The sequence below is a fragment of the Aplysia californica genome, unplaced genomic scaffold (assembly GCF_000002075.1).
Source record: "Aplysia californica isolate F4 #8 unplaced genomic scaffold, AplCal3.0 scaffold00808, whole genome shotgun sequence".
Classification (NCBI taxonomy): Eukaryota; Metazoa; Mollusca; class Gastropoda; order Aplysiida; family Aplysiidae; genus Aplysia; species Aplysia californica.
In genome coordinates, this window is record NW_004798078.1 from 148827 (window position 1) to 161928 (window position 13102).

The 13102-nt window shown below is 39.8% G+C and overlaps 1 protein-coding gene across 1 annotated transcript; it reads left to right on the forward strand.

Moving 5' to 3' along the window:
* The first annotated feature begins 4391 nt into the window (after nucleotides 1-4391).
* Nucleotides 4392-10087, forward strand: LOC101857519 (cathepsin L1). Its single transcript, XM_013088768.2, has 2 exons — nucleotides 4392-4454; nucleotides 8583-10087. The coding sequence occupies exons 1-2, from the start codon at nucleotides 4402-4404 to the stop codon at nucleotides 9676-9678; spliced, it is 1149 nt and encodes a 382-aa protein (XP_012944222.1). The 5' UTR covers nucleotides 4392-4401; the 3' UTR covers nucleotides 9679-10087.
* Nucleotides 10088-13102: the final 3015 nt, after the last annotated feature.

The window sequence follows — 13102 nt, forward strand, 5'->3', positions numbered from 1 at the left end:
CGAATACAAGCAGAATGACGAGGACAGGACCAATAGAAGACGAAACATGTAAGACAAGACAAGACTACTCTGTAAACACAGAGTAACAACGACTCGACATCCCAACGGATGAAAGATGACGAACACAAGAGAACACAGCTCTAAAGCGAATGGAACACAAACCCACCAAATAAAATATGTACATGGCACAAATGAGAACGAATGGAAAATAATTTCATGTGTATGTGAGTGGGGGAGGGAAGGAGCGGGAAGGGGGTATAAATGAAAAAGCGGACGGGGCTGAGGCGCAAATGTAATAGTAGAATGAATCAGTGAGCACAAGAAAGGGACCTAAATGAGCCCGAGACAGAATGAAACCTGTGATGTTCTTAATTAGTTAAAAGGCCCTTGGGAATTAAAAAAAATAATGTTTTAATACAAAAATCAATTCACGTCTTGTGCTCGCCTCTGTGACGGCGTTCTGCTAGTTCATTGATAAATTATCAAATACTGAATACATGTAAAATAAATATCAAATAATAACCATGCTACGTATCCCTGGATCCAATGGACGGCCAGAAAAACAAATGAGGAAGTCTTAGTTGAAGCAAAGTAGAAGACAGCTTATGACGAATGTAAGAAAGAAACAGGCAAATTTCTCCGGACTCACAATGTCAAGCTAGATGGAAAGAGATGCAAAGGCAGACAGAGAGAAAAGATACAAGACAACATGGCAGGGAGCAGAAGAAGAAGAAGGAAGAAGAAGGAAGAAGAAGGAAGAAGAAGGAAGAAGAAGGAAGAAGAAGGAAGAAGAAGAAGAATTCCACGCAATAATGAGGTGATGAGTTTGTATATAGTGTGCCTCAGCCTGTAGAAAGATGTAGGCACGAGATGAGAAGAGTCATTTACCGCCGGAAAAAACTGGATTCGCATTGTTTATGTACAAAATCTTAAAACTTACGCCACAGACGTTTTTTATTAGTAAGATTTTTACAGCATTTGCAACACAATAAGGTCATATAAGTGTCGCAGATTACCGTGTTACAAGAGAGTAACAAACATAAAATAGAAGGTAGATGTTTGATAGGAAAGAAGGAGCAAACCATACGAGAGCACCCGCCAACCACCCACCGTTGTAGCTTTGAACACTCATTTTCTCAACTTACCAAAGAAAAAGAAAAGTATTAGAATACTGTAAAACGTTGGTGGGTCAAATGACGATGCAATGGGGTTTTGCTTGTTTTTTGTTGTTGGTTTTTTTTTGTCTGTTTCCTTTTAGTTTGTGTGTGTGTTGTTTGTATGTGTGTGTGTGTGTGTGGTGGTTTGGGGGGGGGGTGGGGGGTGGAGGATCATCTAAACGCTGAGAGAAAAAAGAAACAACAACTGTTATAACAAACAAACAAACAAACAAACAAACAAACAAACAAACAAACGTGAGAAACAAGAAAAACAAAATCCAAAAAAACTTGTAATATCTCAGTACAGTCTGTCGATACAAAACACTCCACTTGAGGTTAATAAATATTAAGTGACGACACTGTGGAATCAGGTGCTTGTCAATTTTGGGGCCCAGGGAGTTACTGGTATTATCTTAATGCTTGTACATTCGTCTTGCTTTTGATGCACAAATTCCTATTTACCTTGAATTGAAGTGTCGATATGTGTGATTGAAAGAGGTAGGGATTTTTTCTGGTGTCAGAGGTACTATGTGCGAGAAAATGGCCTGCCAAAATTTGGTAACTTTCAAAGCTTAAGTTTCCCTGGAAACTGCGATTTTACTTTTTTAAGCCTTTCATCAGCTTTTTTCAGAAGGTTAAATGTTTTTTTTTAAATTTTGTTTTTAAATGGACATACGAGGTGTTAAGCAAAAAAGCCCACAAAATCAACCAAAACAAAATTAGAAATAAGAAACAAAATTAACGAATCGATAAACATTGCTTTAGCGATCACAAAAATATGTCAGTATCTTCTATTTCATTATTTTGACAAGTGCTTGATTTCACCATTGTGCAACACGAGAGTTTTTGTCTATCACTGCACTTAAAGTACAGAACGCTTTAGTCAGACAGAATGATGCACTCAACAGATACACGTGAACGGCTACGTCACATCAAGTAGGAGGGAAAAAGATATCGAAGTGATATATCAAGTGAATTTTTCAACGAGTTTTGTTATCTAATGGAAAAGTTTGTTTGTATTTTTTAGAGATTTAATTTGACATATGCCTCCTCTCATGATTTTCACATGCTGATTAGAATTCTGTTTCCACTGCCATGGAATTTTTTTTATTGTTTATAATAAAGAGTAAGTTTTAAAAAAAACCAACAACAACCAAAAACATTAAAATTTCTATTATTGATGATGTGATTCTTCAGAGTGAGGGCCAGATAGAGCCAAAAGAAAAAAACACATTATTATTCATAATATTGTCATAGATGCTGGTCATCAAAATGAAAGACATCGTGACAGGTGGTACATGTATCGTGACATGTCGCATTGGGTTCAAGGTGTTCAGTATCTCAATCGCAGGGAATGCTGTCTCGTTGAAAACGTCACCTGTGCTATCCTTCACCAGTGTGACGTAGATGAGGGGAAGACTCGCAACTCGTCCAAAAAGCGAACTCTTTATCGTTAGCTTTGGCGTTGACATTGTATGCTTTTACGCCGCCTTCAGACACTTCAGGGTTATTTAAATGGTCAGACCTCTACATTTATTGTCCATCCCCAACAGTGCCAAACCAAAATATGTGGGGAGAATCTCGAAAACTCTATAAAAACAACGCACGGTAAGATCTCCCCTTTGGGGATTCCAACTAGGGCCATCGAAAATGTAACGCTGAAAGAACATGAAGAACATGGTTGATTGCGAGGATTAATTTTTTCAGTTTCAAGAGACACCTGTATTTTCACTTTGTTTGATTTTTTAAATGTCGATTGGTTTAAAGTCTCGCAGGGTGTCTTTAATACACATACTATTAGTTGAGAGGGTGCGGTGAGGGAGCGGTTAGTGCGCTCGTCTCGGAAACGGAAAGTCTGGGTTCGAGCCTCGGTTCGGACACGGATTATTTTCGCCCCTTCCTTCCCACCCAGCTGTAATGGGTACCTGCCTTCGAGTTGGGGAAGTAAAAGCGGCGTGGAAAGGAACTTGCCACCCTACCACAATATGCCGAAGGCCCAGGAAGTTGTCTCACTAACAAGGCAATCCCCAATGTCCGGATCCGATTGGGGAACAACTTTACTTTACTATTTGTTGGGTTTTGTCTTATCTGTCTTTTTGCGAAGTACGTGTTTTTGCAGCCCCATTCACAGGATTTAAATAATTTGAGAGGCGGGCTTCGACCCAGCCTGTTAGAGCCAACCCAAACTGAGAGAGACAGAACGTTTAAACAGGGGGACAGCGAGATACTTAATAAAATTTTTCCCACTCAGAAATCAGCTTTGAGTTTCCTGCGTGTCACATTGAGGCACCTAACCGCTACACCACAAACATCGGTACAACACGAGTCTTTCACTAAATATCTCTGGTTGCGCGACTTCCCCTTTAGTTTTAATAAGGTTTTTACGACATTTGCAACATGAATATGTCACATAAGCAACGAACATTAGATGTGGTAGGCCTACTAAAGAGTACCATACAAAGAAGAAAAGGAGAGAACAGAATTACGTGTAAATTGAAAGGAAAGACGGAGCAAACCGCATCAGAGCATCTGCCAATCCACACACTGACTTCCCCTTTAAATGAATATGTGGTGGACTCAGGCTCTCGTCAAAATAATCAAAATCAAAATGAAGAAACTTGCATTTTTCCGCAGGTTTGTGGATTTTTATTAAATTTTTGTTTTTGTGCTCAACACCTTTCATGCCCATTAAAGAACTCATTTCTGTGTGGATGTTTCTGAAAAACGTTGATTAAAGACACAAAAAATATAAATTTACAGTTACCACGGACTATTAAGCTGACAACAAAATAACTAGTCTTTGGTGGCCATTTTCTCACTTATTTTACCTCTGAAAACAGGTGACACCCACCTCCTTCTTTCGCAAATATCTCGACTTGTTTTCAAGATAAATGGATATATTTTTCATCCAAATAAAGACAAGTGAACAAGCTTTAAGATAATACCAAAAACTCTACATGCTCAAAAATTGACGAGAGCCTGATTCCACCACGCTGCCTCACCATTTGTTACCTACGTGTTATCACGACCGATACGTTCTGAATTGGTTCGACCATGTGTGTAACATCTCGAAAAGTAAAACAGTAGAGCACCCCTAAAAAACAAAGAAAAACAAACTAAAACAAAAATCCAGAAGTCGCGTGACTTGAACTTTTGCTATTGCTCTTGGGTACTTAAAGCAACTCCTCAGAGAAGATCCCCACAGAGGGCGACGAACCTTGAGCTGGCCACTGTTCTCTTCACCATGAATTTCTCTATCGTCTTTGCTGGCCTCTGCTTGGTCGCTGCCACCAGTGGGTAAGAAAAACGTCTTTAACAAGGTTGTTTTTGTTAATTCTTAGAATGCGGCGAACTAGTTCCACTGGCACACAGTATCGCTCTGTTGTTTACAGTCATTACAAATTTGTACGAAACCCCAGCACTATAACAAGGCTGTATGTTCATTGCTATGATAATTCATTGCTTCTCAGGTTTGTGTTCATTTTACGCAAATAAGTGAAATGGGATTGGAAATAGCTCTATTGGGTAGCTTAGCTTTCTAAACTGAAAACTCGATGACAAAATTAGCTGTGTTTATAGGTGGAATAATAGCAGTCCGTATACTAAGAAAGATACAGAAGGTCATTTTTACCATCATCTATCAAAATGCTTCCATCTTAACCATCTATCTTGTTTAGTGTACTTACGACCTTAGAGCATGCATCAAAATAACATTGAGTGTGTATCTAGCTTACGGTTATTATTGTTTATATTGCTGCTCATTTATATCATGTATGTGATTGTAAGCCTACTTGTGTGTGCATGTGCGTGCACGTGTGTACGTGTGTGTGTGTGTGTGTTTGTGTGTGTGTGTGTGTGTGTGTGTGTGTGTGTGTGTGTGTGTGTGCGTGTGTGTATGTGTGTGTACTCGTGGTGGAACACCAAACCAATGTGCCAGGATCTGGACAATAAAGATGTATCTTATCTTATCGTATCTAAGACTACAGTACTAAGAGTTAAGTTTCTGGACACAGGGGTTGTCTAAAGTCACACACTTTGTCAGATAGAGGAATAAAGGGTCATATTTCCACTCCTTAAACCACGAGGAGATTGGTCTTATAGATTTAACTCAATAGAATGACCAAACACAAAATGAGAATAGACATCTGCTTTCCTCTTGAAAAAAAAAAAAAGAATGGTGATCTGAACATTTAACCTCAAATTGTATGGATTGAAATATCTAATTTAACGTATTCATACAAGGTATCTGATCCCATACAATCGGCGGATTCCAAGTAGTGTCCTTTTAGGAATTTTTGATTTATAATAATTTTGCTCCATTTATTATTTTAATATTATTTCATTATTTTACTCAAATCAATTCTATTGTTAATATTATTGTTTTTAATATTGATGTTATGACAGTGTTTCTTCTTCTTCTTCTTCTTTTTCTTCTTTTTCTTCTCCTTCTTTTTCTTCTTCTTCTCCTTCTCCTTCTCCTTCTCCTTCTTTTTCTTTTTCTTCTTCTTCTTTTTTTTCTTTTTCTTCTTCTTCTTCTTCTTCTTCTTCTTCTTCTTCTTCTTTTTCTTCTTCTTCTTCTTCTTCTTCTTCTTCTTCTTCTTCTTCTTCTTCTTCTTCTTCTTCTTCTTCTTCTTCTTCTTCTTCTTCTTATTATTATTATTATTATTATTATTATTATTATTATTATTATTGTTATCATTATTATTATTATTATTATTATTATTATTATTATCAATATTTGTATTATGATAATCATTAGCATTATTTATTATTTATTTATTTATTTATTTATTTATTTATTTATTTATTTATTTATTTATTTATTTATTTATTTATTTATTATTTAATTGATTGGAGGTTTTTTTTCTTAATTATCATTAATACTGCCCTTAATCCATAATCGTGTTATCGATAAAAATAGACGGTAACATAAATGATGACACTCTAAGGGGGGGGGGGGTGATGAGAAAGGGTGGGGGAGGGGGGAGGCAATTACAGCGAATTATAGGCGATTTCCAGGTTGAGAACCATAGATATGGGGTACATAGAAGCGGAACCAATAAATTGGCAAAAAGATATTATCAATCTGCATACAGGAAAAAGAGGCTAAAACAGCACCTGGACATGGATGGCTGGTTCCTCTATAAATAAATCATTGATGGTCAGGTCAGGTCAGGAATAAAGGGTGACTGTTTTTTGTTGTTGTTGTCAAAGTTCCTCTCTGGAGCCGAATACTGTATCAGCCAGAGGGCAACAAAGGGCTACACTCTTGGACACAGCTATTCTCTGGAGTCGACCACTGTGTGAATCTCAAGAGGAGTCATCTCTGGCTCAGAAGTGGACTTGTAATGACCCGCCATTGCTTACGGTCGCTAACTGCTGCTCTCGTGCATTCTGTCATATTATGCATCTTAATTCGTACTTTGATGTTCTGTGTCCACATTGAGCATTGTCCACCTAAACTGTTGTGGCCCACATCTTGCCATCGAGTCCATGAATTTTCTTCAAAATGGTCTTGTAAGATTGAACTTTGTTTAAGTATTGCACCTTTATATATTTCATTTTGTTCAACATGATTTGCTTTGTTTGGAGACGTCCATGTGAGATAGAGGAATAAAGGGTTTCATTTCTTGACATAATATGTCCTCTCTGGAGTCGAATTCATGCACATTTCTTTGAAAATCTCATTTAAAAAAGATTATTTTGTTTAATGGTTGTAATTGTAAGCGTATACTGTGCTATTTCGATTACCACTATAGATCAAGCAATGTAAGAAGCGACTTCTCCGATTTTAACGGCTGTCTGCAATAGGACCGTGTTTTCTCCTTCTTCCGGTCTAGTACCGGAGTTCATCTCATTGTTCCGGTCTAGCACTGGAGTTCATCAAAGATACACGTTCGATTCCTGTGAAAGGAAGTGTATTGTAAGAAGTAGGCATGGGCAAATTATAGCCAGGGGCCAAATCCGGCGGGACAAGCAATTTCAGTCCCCGAGTCAACCAAGTAATTAATGAAAGTGTCCCGTGGTAATTGACAATTACTGAAAACAAAACTGTCCGTCTTGAAAATTAAAAGATGGTGAAATGGTATAATTTTTACGCCCCTAACTTCACTATTGAGTTTTTTATGAGCTTGGACCTCCCAGTTTAACGTCCATCTCGAAAAGGACCGAGCCAAACGGCAAGTTCGTGTAAACCGCCTTTCCCAAGAACACAATGTTGGACCATGAAAATTAAAATTAATACATTACGGCCTAACTAGAAGCAATCGATCTAATATTTCCATTTATGAAATACCCTATGGTGGTTATGCTATACTGTCGGTTTTAGTCTCACTTTTGAGAGCTTGGGTATTTCACCCAGTTTTCTTTTGTTTGACCAATGAGACATTCAAAATTGCTTAATCCTGCCTGCCACTTTAACGCGCTTGCTCATGCCCAGTAAAGAGTTTCATTCACCACAGTGTCTCATAACCATCAAGTACAAAGTATTGCTGCATTTACCCCAAGCCAGACGTGTGATATTCTTTAATTTTACATCGATTTGAGAAATAATTCGCCTTACATTCAAATAGTTCTGCACGCTTCGTATAGTAGTGAACAGTACAAACATCTTGAATGCTGAAAAGTAAAGTCTAACTAAAAGGCACAACTCTACAGAGAACCGTCACTAGCGTCTGTGGTGTAGCGGTCAGATGCTTCGCCGTCGCACGCAGAACACCTGAATTAATTTTCATTTAAGATGAATTTTCATCAAGCATATTATTGGACGTTCTACCAAGATGTGATATACCTCTCTGCCCAGGTCGGCCCTGGTAGGCAGGTTCGAAGCCCGCTTCGTAAATGATCTAAATTGCGTCGATTTTGGTGGGGGTGGGGGCATCTACATTCATTTGTGAAAAAAAACCCAACAACATTGCTTTTGCTCTTCGCGTCTTAAGGTGGGCGTAAACAAGGGAGATATATCAAAACTGGCACGAATAAAGGGACGGAAGTTTTCACCTTCAAAATTCCCCCACAGGCATAAAGTAACGGGGTCGGGAAAATAAAGGGTCTTGGTCACTTTGTGGTCGTTTTGAGAAAAATAAAATATCAATTTGGACTTAAACATGATATACTTCCGGGTTTGGGTAATTTGTAAAGGCAATATCTCTGATTTGATAAAGACAATATCTCTGATTTGATGCCCTCCAGCTATTTTATTCAAACGCAGTGTCGTGCAGACTGCCATGACTGGTGTTGTCATACGAAAATCTCTAAATGGGGCTTAGATCCTTTGTCTTTCTGACCCTTTCAAGCATAAAATGTATAGCCCGTCAAATATTGGCAACTATTAATGTTTTTGTTATCGCTGGTGTATTTTTTAATTGTATTCCTTTCTCTCTTTCCCTAACCCCCAATCCACATTCCCTTCCACCCCTTTCCCAGCTCCAGCTACGACGTCTACCCCACCGATGAAGAAAGCGTCTTTGATTTGTTCAACAAGTTCAAATTCGACTTTTCTAAAACGTATCATTCCTTCCAAGAAGAAAAAGTGAGGTTCTTCAACTTCCGTGAAAATGTACATAGGATAAATGCAAAAAACGAAATCCATGCCGGAATCACAACTTTCAAAATCAACCAATTTGCCGACATGTCACAGACAGAATTCAGAAACAGGATTTTGATGACGAGTACGGTGTCTCCCGACTTTGAGGAAATGCAGAGCCATCAGGCCGAGATTTCCCCAGATTTGGAGGAACTTGTGGCTCCACAGCATTTTGACTTTACCGGTACAGGCGCTGTGACGTCAGTTAAGAACCAGGGAGATGCCGGGACTTGTTGGGCCTTTGCTACAGTAGGTAACCTGGAGGGTCAGTACTTTATGAAGACCAAGGAGAACGCTACGTCTCTCTCCCCGGAACAGCTTTCAGACTGTTCGTCTTTCTACGACAAGAAGATGAAACATCCGACTTGTGGTCCCAACGGGGGCTGGCCTAATGCCGCCTACCAGTACGTGAAACAGGCAGGGGGCATCAACACAGAAGAGGATTACCCTTACTGTGTAGGTAAAAATCCAAGATGTAAACCGTGTGCGCCGCCGAACTACAACGCCACAGTTTGTTACACCTCTTGGCCTTACGGTCCTGGCACTTGCAAGAAGTCCGAAAGTTGCAGTGCAAAGATCAAGCCAGAGAAATTTGTGCCCGCCATTAAGGTAAAAGATTATCAGTATGTGCCGAAAGACGAGGGAGTCATTGCCAAATTGTTGATTAAGAACGGACCCCTGTCTATAGTCTTTGACGCCTCAGACATAATGAGCTATTCTGGTGGGGTACTGAAGCCTCATTACTGCACGCCTGGACAATTTACCCACTGTGTTTTGTTGGTGGGCTACGGCCATGACAAGAAATCGGGACTGGACTACTGGAAGATCAAGAACTCCTGGGGCGAAACCTGGGGGGAGGACGGTTACTTCAAAATGCAGAGAGGGGTGGGAGCATGTGGGGTCAATCTCATGGTCAGCTCCGCCATTTTGGAGTGAGTGAGATGGTGGATGAGTGAGGGAGCGAGTGAGACTAAAGTGACGGAATTTCACAAAATGGAAGAGTTTTCCTGGCGAGATTTGACGTCATTCTCCATCCATTGCTATTCGGTGTTTACGTTCTGGTCGTCACATAATAAAAGGGAAGACACGCCCTCTACTTTTTAGATTCAACCTGTGTTCTAACTCGTCAGGAAAACGTATTGTTTTGGGTCACAAAAACAGTCTACTGTACATGCTACAGATTTGATCGCTGGAACAAATTTTATTTGTGATAAAGGTGGCATGCAAAACTGTAAATTTAAAGTAAATGACAATATCTATTTTCCCCTACAGCAACATGTTGTAAATCATTAATATTTTTTTGAATAACAAACTTTGAAATCCTCAATAAAATATCTGGCTTCCTTTCCGATTGTTTGTTTTCTTTCGATTGTCTGTCACTACGCCAAGAAACAGGCCCCATTAGGATTTTTCTCAGGCGAGTTGGGGGGGGGGGGGGGGGGGGCATAATATGTAGATGTGTCTATGCTTTATTCAACATAATTTGAATCATTTAGAAGACCAGCTTCGAAGCTGTCTGTCAGGAACAAATCCTAGCAGAAAGACAGAGAGGGGGGGGGGCATAATATGTAGATGTGTCTATGCTTTATTCAACATAATTTGAATCATTTAGAAGACCAGCTTCGAAGCTGTCTGTCAGGAACAAATCCTAGCAGAAAGATCGAGAACTCGATAACAATTCTCCTCAAACAGAAAGCGAGCTTTGGTCTTCTGCTTGCGACAACGAAACGCTTAACAGTTACACCACAAATAGTGTTGTTTGAAATGATTTCGTAATACATAAATTCGTAATGCGCACAAAATAATTCGCTGATTCATAACCATAGACAGTTAAGTGAGACCACAGCGTTCTTTTCCTTCATAAAACAACTTGTACTCCGTCCCACAAACAAAGTGGCAACACACTGATATCTGTTAATCACTTGTCACCCTCTATTTTATCCACTCTTGCTATCTTCATACTCAAAACAGCAAATGTTTGAGGGCCACTGTGTAACTATACTGAACGATACAAGTATCATCGTTTTCAGTGACATGGCTTTCGATAAAAAAAATAACCGAATGTATCATAATCACTGGTTTTTTTGTTTTTATGTTTAGTAATCAGGCACGTAACAAAAGAGAACATTTAGTAATAATAATAATGAAATAATTTCATAATAAAAGTTTGTAAAAAAGGAAAATGATGATTATAATGAAATGCTGATGATAATTAATAATAATGATAATAATAATAATAATAATAATAATAATAATAATAATAATAACAATAATGATACATTGTATTATTAATAATAATAATAATAATAATAATAATAATAATAGTAGTAGTAGTAGTAGTAGTAGTAGTGGTAGTAGTAGTAGTAGTAGTAGTTGTAGTAGTAGTAGTAGTAGTAGTAGTAGTAGTAGTAGTAGTAGTAGTAGTAGTAGTAGTAGTAGTAGTAGTAGTAGTAGTAGTAGTAGTACACAAAATCTGTATTATTATAGCGCATTCCACTAGGACAATGGTCAGTGAGCTATAAAAATATAAAGAGAGACACAGTTCAAATTGTCTGTCTGTCTGTCTGTCTGTCTGTCTGTCTGTCTGTCTGTCTCTCCTGTCTTTCCTCTCTCTCCTTCTCTCTCTCTCTCTCTCTCTCTCTCTCTCTCTCTCTCTCTCTCTCTGTTTCTTTCATCTTTTCTCTTTTAATCACTTCCTCTCTTTCTCTCTTTATCTCACATACTCTCCTCCCCCCTACCTCTCCCCCCTCTCCCCTCCCCTCTCTCTCTTTCTCTCTCTCTCTCTCTCTCTCTCTCTCTCTCTCTCTCTCTCTATCTATCTCTCTCTCTCTCTCTTTCTGACTCTGTTTCTAACCTCATTTCTTTCTTTATCTGCCTCTCTTTTGTTGTCTTCTCTTTACTCACGACAGTCACTCCGTCTGTCTATTGAACTGTCTATCGATTTGCTTGTCTACAAGCCCATCTATTTGTCTATACGTCTGTCTTGGTGGTATATGGATGATGAGATGACAAAAGGTTGAGGATCACAGAGTGAAGACCACGGGGTGATGGCCATTGGGGAGGACATTACAGCAAGGTGATAATTATTATATAATGAAATGACCACAAAGTAATGATCAATGAATGACGAAATGACCACAAAGTAATGATCAAAGAGTGATAAATGACTACAGGGTTATTAATTAATTACCACAATCCCCAGATTGTAAGGTAAACGGGGAGATGAAATGACCACTGAATGATGAAATGATCACAAGGCATCGGTCACAGAGTGATGAAATGACCACAGGGTTATTAATTGATGACCACAGGGTAATCCCTAGATTGTAAGGCAAACAGGGTGCTGAAATGACCACTGAGTGATGAGATAAGCTCTAAGTGATGAGATGACCACTGAGTGATGAGATGAGCTCTAAGTGATGAGATGACCACTGAGTGATGAGATGACCATGTGGTGATGAAATGACCACTGAGTAATGAGATGACAATGTCGTGATGAGATGACCACTGAGTGATGAAATGACCACTGAGTGATGAGATGACCACTGAGTGATGAGATGATCCTGTCGTGATGAGATGACCACTGAGTGATGAGATGAGCTCTTAGAGATGAGATGACCACTGAGTGATGAGATGACCACTGAGTGATGAGATGATCACTGAGTGATGAGATGACCATGTCGTGATGAGATGATCACTGAGTGATGAGATGACCACTGAGTGATGAGATGACCACTGAGTGATGAGATGACCAAAGGAAGATGACCACAACCTCAATCAAGTTCAGCAGCGGCAGACCGTTCTCCCAAGCCCTCCCCCACCTTCCCCACCTCCCCGGCCTCCTCCTCATCTGGCAGCGCAGCATAGGCCAGGTGGCAGGGTGTGTCCAGGTCCCAGTGTCTGACGACATAGGTCAGGTGGCAGGGTGTGCCCAGGTCCCAGTGTCTGACGACATAGGTCAGGTCGCAGGGTGTGTCCAGGTCCCAGTGTCTGACGACATAGGTCACGACGCAGGGTGTGCCCAGGTCCCAGTGTCTGACGGCATAGGTCAGGTCGCAGGGTGTGCCCAGGTCCCAGTGTCTGACGACATAGGTCAGGCTCACGTCGCTGGCCAGGTCAAGGAGAGTGCAGGTCAGAGCCATGTACCAGCTGGGACCCACGGAACCCATGTCTTCTGGGTCAAGGTCAAGTTTGAATCGGATGATCCTGGCCGTCATTACAATACCTGAAGAGGGAGGGTTATCGTTTAGAGTAAAAGGGTGTGTGTGGACACAATGAGACAGAGGGGTGGAGGAGGGAGGGAGGGAGAACAAAAAAGGAATAAGGGAGAGAGGAGGAAGGAGAGGGATATATATATATA